The sequence below is a fragment of the Centropristis striata genome, chromosome 9, assembly GCF_030273125.1.
Source record: "Centropristis striata isolate RG_2023a ecotype Rhode Island chromosome 9, C.striata_1.0, whole genome shotgun sequence".
Classification (NCBI taxonomy): domain Eukaryota; kingdom Metazoa; phylum Chordata; class Actinopteri; order Perciformes; family Serranidae; genus Centropristis; species Centropristis striata.
Genome location: NC_081525.1, coordinates 18,132,426 through 18,147,147, shown reverse-complemented (window position 1 = coordinate 18,147,147; position 14,722 = coordinate 18,132,426). Strand labels below are relative to the sequence as shown.

The window sequence follows — 14,722 nt, the reverse complement described above, 5'->3', positions numbered from 1 at the left end:
TCACTTATTGATCCAAGTATTGGCATTCCTCTGCACCCTCCATGATCCTCCATTGTGGTTTAAGCGGTCAGTGTTGTTTCAGCGGTTCAGATTAACACTCCTACTCTCCTGTAGCAGACCATAAACAGATTAGTGGTCGCCCAAGTCAGGGCCTGGCCGGACCATCTGTACCCAACGCTGGCTGGCTGGGTGGGGAAGGGGACATGGGGGAGGAGTGTGAGCAGATGTTCCAGTGGAGCTGTAGGTCAGTGTGGCAGTGGAGCCGGGGGGACGCTGCTGCACAGACATGAGGGTTTTTATGTTGAGGTGACTGAGGGAGAGACACTGACACTGAGTTGAAACCACAAAGCTCTGTCATGGCTCTAGGATGCTGCCTTGTACTCACATCCCAAGGTACTGTATAATTTACTGGGGCTTTAAATGAGCTGACGTTTCTTTTTGCTCTGCATGAACAACTTGCTGCTTCAACCACAACGGTTAGACAAACACGTCCGCACTTTGTTTGAGCGTTGTCAGAAAGATGTAAGAGATGGAAGTGTTCTTCTCCTCAGCTCGTGTCGGAGCCGTTTGCTCGGTTTGTTTTGCTTGGTTGGTTTAACCCGTGTCACAACCCAACTGTGGGGAAGTCCTACATGTTGTGATGACAAATTGTTGCTGCAGTTCAACTCTCACTGAAAAAGCCTTCAAGGCCAGAACTTCACATTTTTATCTGAAAAGATTCATATTTTTTTGCATTTACATTAGGGCTGCTCAAATATACAGTCATGGAAAAAATTATAAGACCTTGTTTTCTTTAATTTCTTGTTCATTTTAATGCTAAGTAAAGGTACATTTGTTTGGACAAATAAAATGATAACAACAAAAATAGTGCATAAATGGCTAGATATCAGCTCTTAAATTAAACTCTTATCAGCTATTTTTGATGAGATCACAATTAATTCACATGGCTACTCAAAGACTTTATGCATTGAACTTCATAAACACCTTTTTTAACAGTAGATTTTCTTTAACTTTTAATATAATGCAATGTAATGGAAATACAAATTAAAAAATGTTTTTAAAAAATGAGATAAATAATATGAAAATATACATTAAATTAAATAGCATAAAAATCTTCAACTATATTGTAACATTTGTGCAATTCAACAACCTACTTAAAACTACTTCATTCAATAGTTAAAAAATGATCAATAAAAGCAAATTAATTTGATTAAAAAGCTTGCAGTGTACTGTCACAACCTACTAAAACATATTCAGCATATAACAGTCAGTCACTCTGGATTTGGATTTAACAGCAGCACCACATAATACAGCACTGTTTGTTCCACCAGGTCACTTTACTGCTTTATTTGCACTATCTCTGTTTACATCCGACCACATAAGACCTATATTAGGCCTTCTGTATTTTTTCTATATAATATATGTCATATACCACTTATATATTTAAATATATTTATTCATTGATGTTCATACTACTACATGTAACAACCTATTTAACCTATTTAACATGCTAAAATATATTTCCTCTAATGTGCAATATCTGTAAAAATGCAAAGTACTTTCAGGAAAACAAACAAACACAAAATAAATATTAATAATAAATGCCAAATTGCAGGAATGTGTATAGAATGTATGTAATTGTCTTATTTTTTATTTTATTTATTCTTTTTTTATTGATGTTTTTTATCTTATCTTATCTTATCTTATCTTATCTTATCTTATCTTATCTTATCTTATCTTATCTTATCTTATCTTATCTTATCTTATCTTATCTTATCTTATCTTATCTTATCTTATCTTATCTTATCTTATCTTATCTTATCTTATCTTATCTTATCTATATTATAATACAAGACAAAACAAGATCTTTATTGTGAAACAGAACATGACACAATAATAGTTTTATCCCAATTATCCTGAAAATGAAATTTAATCAATTGTCCAGGCCTAATTTACATGCAAAACCCACACAAAATGGCTTGAATATGTGTTTAATTTAACACAGTAACTCACTTGAAGTACACAGAGCTGACTGAGCACAGTCCACGTTCTCTGGTCTCCCGGTTAAGAAGTTCTAAAAAGCTTCTTCTTATCAAAGTGCGATCTAATGAGTGACATCTGCGGTTGTGTTTTCCCAGGCTGCTGGCAAATTGTAGGTGTGTGAGAGTGTGAGTGTGGGTGTGAGGGGTTTGGCTCCTGTCTGGGCCGGTGCTGAGTAAATTACAAGGCAGAGGGAGTCTGAGGATGCAGGCTTTCATCCCCCCCCTTCTCTTGGCCTGCAGGCCTGCTGGCAGGGCTGATAGCGGTGAGGTTATTGGGGGGGATGATCCGGCTAAAGATGAAGAGGAGAGATTGATAGGTTGTGTCAGGCTGCACGTAATATATAGTGCTTGATGTCACCTTTTTACAGGAAGGTTCACAGGAGGATTCTGAGGGAAAATAAGTCAGGAATAAAGACTCGGAAGAGGAAAGTATTCTTATTTAACAGAGAAAATCAAGTGTCAGTTTTTTGCTGAAAGTCTTGTTGTTCTTCTCACCTGAGACCATGTGGTTCATTTGGCTCAGTAGAAGATCACTCAGCCTGGATGTGAAAGAAAGAGAAAGCTGCCAAGAGGTGAAGTAAATGACTGAGGGCTGATGTGTTTTCTTTGACCATGTTTGGGGGTAACAGCTGACCATTAAAGGCTTTCCCCATATGGACTTCTGACTGCATGGAAACCTCTCTAAATGCCTGTCATGCACTCATGCTTTGTTGTATGTGTACAGCCTCACAGATTTAATTTAACAATATGAAAGCAAGGAAGAACTGATGTGCCTTTAAGCCAGGGGAAGACAAAAACAGTGAAAGTGAAATGGAATGGGGCACAGTCTGTGTCCTAGTTGTTGTTGTTGTTGTCAAATGGGTTCTTAATTTGCTGGTGACGTTGTGGGTGTCGCAGCAGGGCAAACAGTTCATATCTCAGCAGGGAGGCAGAGAGGGCAGAGGGCTCATATCTCCCCAACACATCACTGCTTACTCACTTATCTCAACACAGTTCACAGCATAAAGGCATCTTCATTTTGAAATCGTGTCGTGTGGACTATTGTGTACGAATGTGCATTTGGAAGAAACCTGCCAACTCAGCATCTATAACGTTAACGATCAATTAATTGATTAATCGATGCATGCATACATGAGCAAAATAAAAGATATATATACAGTACTGTGCAAAAGCTTGTTTTGATAATGGACACTTTTATTTTGAAAGAACAAAAAGAGACTTCCATTTGATCGTAAAACTAACTCAACTGAGATTATACTGTGAAGATAACGTCAAGTCATCTCTTGGCTCTAGCTACATAATTAGCTCCTGGATGTAAGAGTGATCTCAGTCTGCTCATCTAAACCTAAAAAAATGTTGAACTATTAATTTAATGAGAATGCTTTTCATAACTCAACTACCTGTAATATATTTAGCTGTTCATTTAAATTTGATTTGAGATGGAAACAGCTAGCCTAGCTCTGTCCACATTAGACTCCCATGAATTAACTCATCTAACACAACAGCAAGAAAGCAAATCAAATCATTGTGTTTCCAAAATGTCCAACTAGTTTATGTTGGTCCCAACTCAACTTGTTTTGTTAGCTTTAATTGTAATGTACTTAAATCATTAATAACCTTAACATACATAACTTTCCTAAAAGATAACATAACGTAATAAAACATGTCATGAAACATTTAATTCTGAAGCACGAGTAAATCTATTTTCTGATGAGTTCACCTCCAGCTGAGCAGGAGACACAGCACAGAGCTTGTTTTCAGGTCACCGTGGTCACCACAGAGGGCTTTTAGATCACTCTGGGATGTTTTATGGAAAATGTCAAGTTGTCTCTGGGTAACAGATAAACATACTGGCTCACCTGGGGACTGCATTAACGGCACTGCATTTCTTTCCATGGACTTGTCAGAGAAGTCACGGTGGCAGTGCTGCTACAGGATCACTTTACTCTGCCTGACCTCTGATAGCTGCGATCAACACCTGAACTATGTCTTTTTTGAGTGAAACAGACTAAAGTTGGCTTCTGGCAGCACTACAAAGCGAAGTTGGAGCATGCTCAGCCAATCCGGCTTTTACCAAACATGGGGGTCAGACAGAGTGTGTCTCAGTAAAGCTGCCAGGTCAAGGACAAGCCTGGAGATGTCCTCCAGGTAGAGGACGACTGACAGATGTGTTTGTCAGCCAGAGAAGAGGCTTAGCAGTGTTAATCCTCTACATTTGCCTTGGATTCCCCTACAGATGTGTAAGACGTTATGTCACACCAGTGCCTGACTGAGTCTTACTTAACACGGTTTATTATCTGACTATACTTTTATTTTTATGCCGTCATTTCTTATTCTAAAAACCCTTGGTCTGATACGTTTGTGAGTCAGTTTTTACCTTGAGTGTGTGTGTGTGTGTGTGTGTGTGTGTGTGTGTGTGTGTGTGTGTGTGTGTGTGTGTGTGTGTGTGTGTGTGTGTGTGTGTGTGTGTGTGTGTGTGTGTGTGTGTGTGTGTGTGTGTGTGTGTGTGTGTGTGTGTGTGTGAGAGAGAGAGAGAGAGAGAGACTTTATTTTACTGTTTATGTTATTTAAACATATCAATACTGTATAAATTGTGTCTACTCTTATTTCCAGCAGTCAACATCAGAGCAAGCAAACAGCTTCTTTTAAACTCAAACGTTTCCTCCTCGTCCCTGTATGTAATGTGAGAGCTGAGCATCTCTGTAACCTAACGAGGTGTGGGGGGAGCAGTGACACTAGTCCAGGTACTGGTCAGTGTTTAGAGGATGAAAGTCCCAGTATCAGGTTACATTAATGGCCATTGTTTGACTATAGGTAATAGCACTGCATTAGTAAACAGGCTATTGTCCTGCTAACATTGGGTCTGATTATCCTGCTTTTCTTTCTCAGGCTTTCTTGGCTCTGATATGAGACTTTAAATCCACCTTAAATCTCCCTCACCTCGACACCTCGTTATTGCTGTAATGGAAAGCTCATTAGTTACATTTGTCTGAGTTCACCTTAATGATGTTAAGCAGTGTATCACCACAAAAATGCCAGAGTGGAAACTTATAAGTGTCCTCAGCAGTACCAGCAGGGCTCAGCAGGCTGCCCCCTTATGATAGAAGTTTCTTCTCCATCACATTGAATGACATACACACTATATGCAGATGATCCAGTGACACATGTTGTAGCTCATTTATTAAGAATGGATATTTTGGATTTTTTTTGACGAGTTTAAGGGTTAATTAGGATTCACCAAAGTCATAAAATAACCAAAAAAAACTAAACGATCGAAGCATTGATAGACCAGCAACTCATGTTCTGCGTGGTAAAATTGTTGTTTTTGTCAAAAGAGTCTGGTGGCTTTGAAGAGAACATAGATAACAGCTTTAGTCTACTCTCATAACTTAAACAGGGCTGTCTGACGGCAAGTTAAAACTGTCAAAATACAACATACACTTAAAGTAATGTGTATTTTTTTGTAACTGGCTAAACTGTGTAGCTGCTGCCACCGTCCACAGCACTACATTGCTTAGCTTCTGTACCGTTCAATACTCCTGCCTGCTGCTCAACCACCTACTGTACTGGAAAAGTACCCCCCTCAAAATAATCTATACTTTCCCTTTAAGAAGTACCTGAAGGGGTAATGTGAGCTGAGATTGTGTCCCCTGCTGAACAGAAGTTATTTTTATTTTGGCAACAAGCTTCAAGCTATTTCACAGCATCTGAGGAGGAAAGTGTTATTTATGACTATAAAAAGATGCTTCAGTAGTTAACAGTTGTCACTGAGGACCTGTAAGATAATTCAAGCTTCCATATAAACACTGTCCTGCTGCAACGCTCTGTATGTTTTCACAGTTGTCATGTTAACTGGCTCCATTTGCTGTAGTTGTTGTCTGACCTGGTGTCTGTCTCTCTCTCTGACAGCGGTGTCGAACCTGGATGTGGAGAGTAAGCTGACGTCACATTACCAAGCTCCCTGGCACCAGCAGAGGAACATTTTCCACCCCTCTACACGGCCAGCATGTGTTGTAGACCTCCACAGGCAAGCCAACCTCAGCCTGTGGGCCCTGCACCGAGGTGAGCTGACCACAACACAGGAGCAAAGCCAAACAGCTGCCCCACAGTTTTCTCTCTCTGTCCCTACCAATTAACCAGCCCTTGTTTTTTATTTGACGTGTCATTTAAAAACATTGTCTTGTTTTTTTGTGTTGCTTACTTTATTTAAAGAAGTCACCTGCGGGACACATGCTTCCCACCATAGAGGCCTGCCCCCTGTTGTTATTCTGTGTCATTCTGCCTTCTAGTGGACATATTGTGCAACTGCATCCTGGTTGTAAGACCAGTAGAGGACAGTCTGAGGCATTAGATTGCATAATGTGAAAATGTTCTTCACATGTGAAAGCGCTACAATCATATTTTGTGATGCTTATAATGTGAAAAGTTCATTAACCCTCCTGTTATGTTCGTTTCTCAGGAACGGCAATAATAATAAAAAAAATCCCACTAAACATTATTTATTTTATCATTAACTCCATTACTAATTATTTCAAACAATATTTAGTGCAGTGGTGTTCTTTACCTCTCACAGATCATGGTTCAATGAGGATAATTCACTCGTTCTTCATAAAAAAGGCACATTAAAAAAATTTTTTAGTACATTGGAAAGACCTACATATAAAATACAATAGTGTTAAATCACATTGATTTTTTATTTTATTTTACTTTACATTTTATAATTTTTTCTTATATAACACAATAACAAATAACAAAACAAAAGTCCTAACATCTGCACACTCGCATTTTCATTTTATATGTTAATTACTCTTATTAAGTCAAGCAGAAGAAGTTTAGTCCTGAAAAAATAACAACTATTTGTTTTTTAGATTTTTAAACTTTGAAATGGGTCAATTTGAGGGAGGGTTAATCTCTCATTCTCTTATTAATTTACTTAATTATTTAGTTTCTCAGTTTCTCATAATATGTGCATTGAAAGAGTTATTGCTCACTCTTATTGTTTCATTTGGATATTTTGGATATAAAACAGACTTGACTCTAAGTAGATGTTGGAAACATTTACACGATTCCTGTTGCAGATCACCAGAGGAGACGATCGGGCAGCAGGGAGCGGAGAGTAACCATCTCCATCTCCGCTGTGCCCCCGATGCCCATGTACCCGTCCCCACACGTCGTCCAGAGGCAAGGACAGAGCGGCACAAATCTGACAACGGTGAGATGAATAATATTGTGATCTCATTAGATCAGCATTTCTTTCTGTCTTCTACAGTTTGTTAGTTAAGTCAATTCATTTCACATATATAGAACAGGCAGCAATATATTTTAAAAAAACCTATTGCTGTAAGGCTATGACTGTATTGGTGCATTCACTTTGTAGCATCTTCTGACCTCTCATCCTTAATAAAAAGGAAGCGTAATTGTACATTTATGTACGTTTTTTTCTCTTTTTTTTGTTCCTAAAGTTTTTAATTATTATTATTATTATTATTATTACTATTTATTTATTTATTTTTTTAATTGTTAATACTTTTTATATTTCTTCTTGGTTATATTGTAAATTCTTTACAATACTTTTTTAAAACTTGTTTATTTGCTTACATTTCTACATTATGCTGCTGTCTACTATTGATTGTTTTTTGCTATCCACTTTGCTGCTGTAACTTTTGAAAATTCCCTGTTCTGGGACGAACAAAGGAAATCTTAATCTTAATCTTAAACATAATAATCCTGTTGTGTAAACCAGCACTATTTTGAGAAAATTAACTGTGATGTTACAAGCCAAAAACTATTTCCTCTGTCTACCAAAATGCAGTTTGTGTGTGGTCAAAAGGCCCAAATGCTGAAAAATATTTACATTTTTGAAAAAATACCAGTGTACATGTTTACTAGGCCTTAATAAACCATGAATGGTCACCAAATTTGTGACCATTCATTATCAGATTGTCAAAATATTTTGCACCGAGTATTCTTGGATTATATTTTTATTTCATTTAAAAGCATTATTTTGCATATCAAACATGGAACTGAATACACATGATGTATTTAGATTTTTTGTGCAATGGTAAGAGTGCATATTTGTTACTCAGGTGTTAATAAATAAGGGATTTTCTATGAAATTCTGAAGTGAAGTTTTTTCCCTTTCAAGCAGCCAGAGATACTTGTTAGAGATGCAGCAACACAGTTAGCACAAACACAGGTAAAGAGGGAAGAGAATGTGTTCATAATGTGTTTCATGTGGTCTGTGTAGAGCATGGTTGTTCAAATTTCATCTGACAGCCCTGAATTTATATTTGTGTTTTATCACATCGAGAATAAATGTTTTTTTGAGATCTCATAAACCTGCTTTGACTTAAAGCAACTACAAAGAGTTTTAACTGGTTATGAAACCGCCTCAATTGAATACTGAGATTACGCTACTACTCTCTCTCTCTCTCTCTCTCTCTCTCTCTCTCTCTCTCTCTCTATATATATATATATATATATATATATATATATATATATATATATATATATATAGATGGATGAAAAAGGTTTATGTATGAAAAAAGTTGACAAGGACAAAAAAGGACATTTTCACTATAATTTTAATTAGTTTTGTAACTACACAATACAGTTTCAGTTAGTTATTGTTTCTTTAAAAACTCTTGTTTTTATTTTTATTTCAGTAAATGAAAATATTTTATATTTATATTCTATATAATCTTTTGTTAACTATAATAACCTTGGTTTCTACATAGCTGCAAATAGAGACATTACCTCATCGGTATGTGTTCTGCGAATAAAAACAAAAAGTAAAGATGATAAAAAATTTGTTTTTATGCACATGCTAGCCAGATCTTTGGGACACAAGGCGGTGGTGCTCATGGAAACAATACCACTCTTGTCCACAGGGGGCGCCAAAATCAACACAAAAATCAAAGCTCTTTGTAGTTGCTTTAAATATAATTCACAGCCCACTCATTCCTCCTCACCAGGTTTACCTCAGTATTATTGTTTTTTTTGTGTCCATGTCTATGTTTATGTTGAATACATTCATGTTCATTGTTCATTGTCCTTTTTGTTTTTGCCCTGTACTTCAGTTTGAATCCTCCCGCTCCTCCTCCCCTACCGAATGTTGCCGCTTCTCTCCCTGGAGCAGAAAGGTAGTGGTCCCTCCCACCCTCTCCCCTCCCTCCAGGCTCCCGTGTTCTACTTCTAACACTTTATTTCACAACTCCTCACCTGTTCTTGTTTGTTTGACTCGTTCTGATTTACATAATGAGTCTCTTTTTAAATGCATGCAGCTTTTCTCAGCATCCTGCTCTAACCAGTTGGGAACAGAAACTGAAGGAGAGCACCACTTTTAAGTTTCATCCACGTCACACATCTACGTACTCAGACAGTTCACGCGAAGGGCCGTGCTTTTAGCATGCAGTATGTGAGGAATGTGTGTGTGAGGGCCACAGTCACAGCCGCCCCAGCAGCCAGGGTTTCTCTAATGATAGGGTCCACTTCTCCAAACTTGCGCCTGTGATTACCCATGATCCTTCTGTGCTGCGGTTTCCCCGCTGCACCCATCCCTGAAAGAGCTGCCATCCTCATGTTTCTCTTCCCGTGCTTCACCAAATATATCGTGCTCGATGCCCGCTGTGAGAGAGAAATGAGCCTGTGGACAGGGGCAAACACCAAACACTGCCACTCCTTTTTCTCCTCTCTCTCATCCTGTCCACTCTTGTTCTCTTTCCTTCTTCTACTCTTTCATCTCACTCATCCTTCCTCTTATCTCTTAAAAACCGCCTTTCTGTTCTTGAAATCAGCTGTAAACTCTCTCCTTTGGATTTTTTTTTCTACTAGTTGGGAGAAGTTTCCAAGGAAACCGGTTTTCTTTTGTGACCGGGGGTTTTTGTCGGGGTCTCATTGGTCTGCTGGGAACAGAGAGCACAAAGGCTGGAGAGCTGGCTTTAAATGGGGGTGGGAGGTTGCCGGGTTGTTGAGGTGGGAACCAGTTGAGCCTGAGAATTACTCCCAGTTTCACATGTACCTCTCTGTAGGAATCTCAAGGTAAGAACTTAATAGAGCTGAACTGATTTATCATGGAGTTATCAGTGATAGGGGATCTACAGTATTTAAGTTAGGAAGCCTGAGCAGGCCCGTGGAAAAAGGATGTGGAAAAGTCAGAGGGGAGGACTGTGCAGTGATTGATACTGCTCTTCAGAGGAATGCTGCCGTGAAGTATTTCCTCTCAAATATTTCCGGAGGCTCGTTATTATGCAGGAGCAGAGGTGCCACAGATTGTGGGAGCGTGAGCTAAGAGTTCCCAAAGCGGCACGTTGTGATCGGAAATTACTGTTTACGCTGTTTGTCACATTTCTGTCCCGTGCAGTAGCTGCTGAGTGAAGGAGACGTCTCGTTTCTCTAAGCAGAATTTATCACAACATGTGCTGTACAGCGTGTGCCAGAACTTTTATTGGTCTGACATTTTTGCACGCTTGGATACAGTCGGTGCTATTAACTTGTTTTGCAGGTCTAACAATGCTTCCCAATTTGAAATGTTAAATTTCACCTTTGTGCATTTAATTTTTTGCATGAAATCTACTGTGTAGTTTCTTTGAGTGTTTCTTGTGCTTTTTTCATTTTCTGTCTCTCTCTGAAGCATGCTTTTTTTAATTTCCATTACTGAATGACTCCAACACAAGACTCAGCTCCTGGAAGGGCATGTTTATTGATTTGCTTCTGCACTGACAGAAAGCAGTCTCTGCAGCAGATTAATAAAACACTAATCTCTACATCTAGCCTTCAGCTCTTTCCCAGCTAAACACTTTGACAATACCAGTGTAATCCCTGACTGTAATCACTTCACATTCTCCTTCCTGAAGCTGAGTTTGATCATTTTTTTCTAACTCTGCCGTACCATTTCTCATGTAATGCCACCTAACCTTAACAACCTAACCATGCAAATATCCATCTGTTGCAGGCTACGCCCTCTGACCCCGACGCTGACGGGGTGGCTTTAGGTCACCGGCCTAAGTTTCCCATCCCTAACATCCCCACCACCCTGGACAAGCAGACTAACTGGTCTAAAGCCCTGCCGCTGCCCACCCCAGAGGAAAGAATGAAAAACAATCCCCAAGTCATCAGCTCATGTGTCATCCCCATTAATGTGACTGGTAAATTTAACGCATTATATTTTATATTTCAATCTGTTTAATATGACAAGACTGAGCTGGGGTGTAGATTTGTTCTTTGTTAGGACAATCGGCCATTGTGTCCCTCAGCAAACTGGATTAGTTGAGATTTTGGGAAATATGCTTGCTTTCTTGCTTACAGTTCATTAGGAAGATTGATATCACTCATATCTGTTTGTTAAATATTATGTACAGCCACAAGATGTTTAGCTTTGCATAAAAACTGGAAGCAGGGGGAACCAAGCAGCAATCTCAGGGTCTGGAAAGTGAAGCCTGTGAAGGAGTGCCTTAAACCTGAATTCTTTCACATGGCCAGCAGGGGGCGACTTTAATAGTTGCAAAAAGAAGTCTGATTGTAAAGAAGTCTCTGACAACATGACCCTACTTCTTACTTCATTTATTCCCTCAGTAAACTTTCTCATAATGAGTTTATGGTCTCAATCTCTAGTTTTAAGTCATCTGTAATACAGCAGGATGTCCATTTAGTAAATGATGTTTCCATTTGGACAAAAATAGACGAAAAAGCACGGTATGCTTTAGGGTGGGGCTCCCTACCAAGATGCGCTGTGTGTTTTTGTCTTAGAACTTTGGCCGTTTCACAGTGCTGTTTTTAGACTTTCCTTATTACATTTTTTAAAAAAGCTGTTACCTGCTTCTAATGTTGATGCTAAGCTAAATTAAGCTAGTCATCTCCTGGCTGTAGTTAGTCTTGAGGATTCAATATAAATCTTCTGATATAGCTCTTGGTCAGAAAAGGAATACGCATAAATCCCAAAATGTCAACATTTCCAATTGTGATACTCATTTCAATCAATCATATTGCTCAACCACATACCTAGTAGCAACATCTTATTTCTTATCTTAATACAGATTTAACAAACAATATATTATGGATTAATGACATGTAAATATTCATGCTGATAGGTTTTTTTCTCTTAAAAATTGAACCTAGCTGTTGGCTAGCTGTTTCCCTTTGTTTCGAATCTTTATGCTAAGCTAAGCTAACTGTCATCTTGCCAGAGCTTAATATTTATTGCACAGACATGAGAGTGGTATTGATCTTCTCAGCTAAGTCTTAGCAAGAAAACAAATAAGCGTATTCCCCAAAATGTCAAACTGATCTCCCCATTGCTGAGTTTCTGCACTCAATGTACAATTAATGTGTAAACTCTACTTTCCCACATCCTAATAAATTAAATACATGCAAGACATTTTGAAATCCTGCCATTAAGTATAAAAACCTCATCATCATCAAAGGCATTCATGTTGCCCACTGAGAACTACTCTTGATGTGCAAGTCATGCTTTGTGTCCCGTTAACTTTCTTTCTCATGCTTCACTGCTTTGTGCCTGTGATTGCGAGGCAAGATGCTGTGACATGAATGCCAATTAGTTCTGTCCAAATTGTTGAAAAGGCCTGCCCGATGTAATTTACTCTCACTCACATTGACTCAAAAGAAGAGTTGTACGCCAACACTGGCTGAGTCAGACACAGTTGAAGGGAAAAAATGCACATTGTAAGCAAAGTCCGGCGATCTCTATGGTGCTGAAAGGCTGACCTGCTATCACATGATAGTCATATAAATGGGGGAGGGAGGGAAACAAGGAGGAAACACAACACAACTGGAGCAGAAAGCAGCATTTTTCCTTCGGGTAGTAAACACAAGCTGACTTTTTTGCATGATTCGGCCACATACTTGACTTCAGTTTCTTGTTTCTGTCAGTTTAGACGTAGAATTAGGTTATAAATTCTGACTCCAGGCACCCAGTCAGCCTTCCTGTGACTGTGAGCTCCACATAGCTGTGATCCTCTCCTGACTGCTATTTTTGTAGAACATCTAATTTAGTTCAGTCAAGTGTTACAGATTTTTTTTTTTTTTTACGAGACAGCGTGAGAGTTAAAGAAGGAGTCGCTGCCATTGCCGCTTAATCAAAGATTCCTCAGATGTCCCTTCTCTGTTGCAGGCGTTGGCTTTGACAGAGATGCTAGTGTGCGCTGCTCGCTCGTTCACTCACAGTCTGTGCTTCAGAGGAGGAGGAAGCTGAGGAGACGGAGGACCGTTGCCGGCGTTCCCCCGACAGGTGCAGCAAGATTTAGGTATGTAACTCAATGTGACTTATCTGCACTGCCTGTCAGTCACAAAGATTTGTTCACTTTTAAGTTGATTCAAACTGCTGCTTGTGATGAAACTCGTTTTCTTATTTGCTGCAATGTTTTACACACCATGTCACTTAAACAAAAAGGTTTAGTGTTAAAGGGACAGTTCACCCACAAATCAAAAGCACATACAGTCCTGGAAAAAAAATATTAGACCCTTGTTTTCTTCAATTTCTTGTTCATTTTAATGCCTGGTAGAACTCAAGGTACATTTGTTTGGACAAATAAAATTATAACAACAAAAATAGCTCATAAGAGTTTAATTTAAGAGCTGATTTTCCATGGTTTTCATGATAATAACCAAAATCATCCTGTAGATGTACCTTTAGTTGTACCAGGCATAAAATTAACAAGAACTTGAAGAAAACAAGGGTAGTCTAATTATTTTTTCCATGATTGTATATTTTGGGTGAATTTAGAACCACAAGTGCCGTATGGTCCTATTATATGAAAGAGAATGCAGACATCTCTATGGCTGGAACTCACAACTCACACCAAAACAATCTAGATTGATAAATAGAGGTACTACTACAGGTAACAGGAGAAGTACTGTATGTGTTTTTGATTTGGAGTGGAAGTGTCCCTTTAACACAAAACACTGATTCAGTGACATGTGGATTTTGTCCCTTAAAGGTCTAAATCACATGTTGTGTTAATTTGTCATCGTAGAGACAACGGTGCTATTAATACAAAGTGAATAAGTGCATTATGTGTTTCTTCTCCACATCAGACCACTATAGAAGAGAAGTGGAGTGATCTGGCTTAGAGTATGTCAACATAAATACAAAAGACATCATATTTCAGTTTGTTCTGTTTCTTTGAAGATATTTTTGGGGGACTTTATGCTTTTATTAGCCAGTTGAGAGAGAGAGAGAGAGAGAGAGAGAGAGAGAGAGAGAGAGAGAGAGAGAGAGAGAGAGAGAGAGAGAGAGAGAGAGAGAGAGAGAGAGAGAGAGAGAGAGAGAGAGAGAGAGAGAGAGAGAGAGAGAGAGAGAGAGAGAGGAGAGAGAGAGAGGAGAGAGAGAGAGAGAGAGAGAGAGAGAGAGAGAGAGAGAGAGAGAGAGATTTAAAACTGGTTAAAATTTAGGTAATACAGGAAGTTTACCTACAAACAGGTGACACGTTTAAAAGAAATGCTGTGTTTTCATTTGTCACCCTTCTGTAAATAAACATGTATAATATATAATAGATAATCAGTATACTGTAACTGCATATACTGTATGTACTGTATATAAATATGCACTTTACCACAGCTGTATGATGCTGGAAAAGCTAGAAAATGCACCTTGAAAATGGTGTAGGCACCCAGTATAAAGAACAATAAAGTATGCGCACTCATCTCTGTTATACTGTTTCTCA

The 14,722-nt window shown here is 38.7% G+C and overlaps 1 protein-coding gene across 1 annotated transcript in view; it reads left to right on the top strand.

The window, feature by feature from the left end:
• Window positions 1–14,722, top strand: part of nhsa (Nance-Horan syndrome a (congenital cataracts and dental anomalies)) — a 72,314-nt gene that overhangs the window by 49,666 nt on the left and 7,926 nt on the right. The window contains exons 2-6 of the mRNA XM_059341301.1: window positions 5,952–6,104; window positions 7,121–7,254; window positions 9,122–9,184; window positions 10,996–11,188; window positions 13,171–13,303. Of these exons, the coding sequence (XP_059197284.1) occupies window positions 5,952–6,104; window positions 7,121–7,254; window positions 9,122–9,184; window positions 10,996–11,188; window positions 13,171–13,303 (676 nt within the window). The remainder of the gene's footprint in view (window positions 1–5,951; window positions 6,105–7,120; window positions 7,255–9,121; window positions 9,185–10,995; window positions 11,189–13,170; window positions 13,304–14,722) is intronic.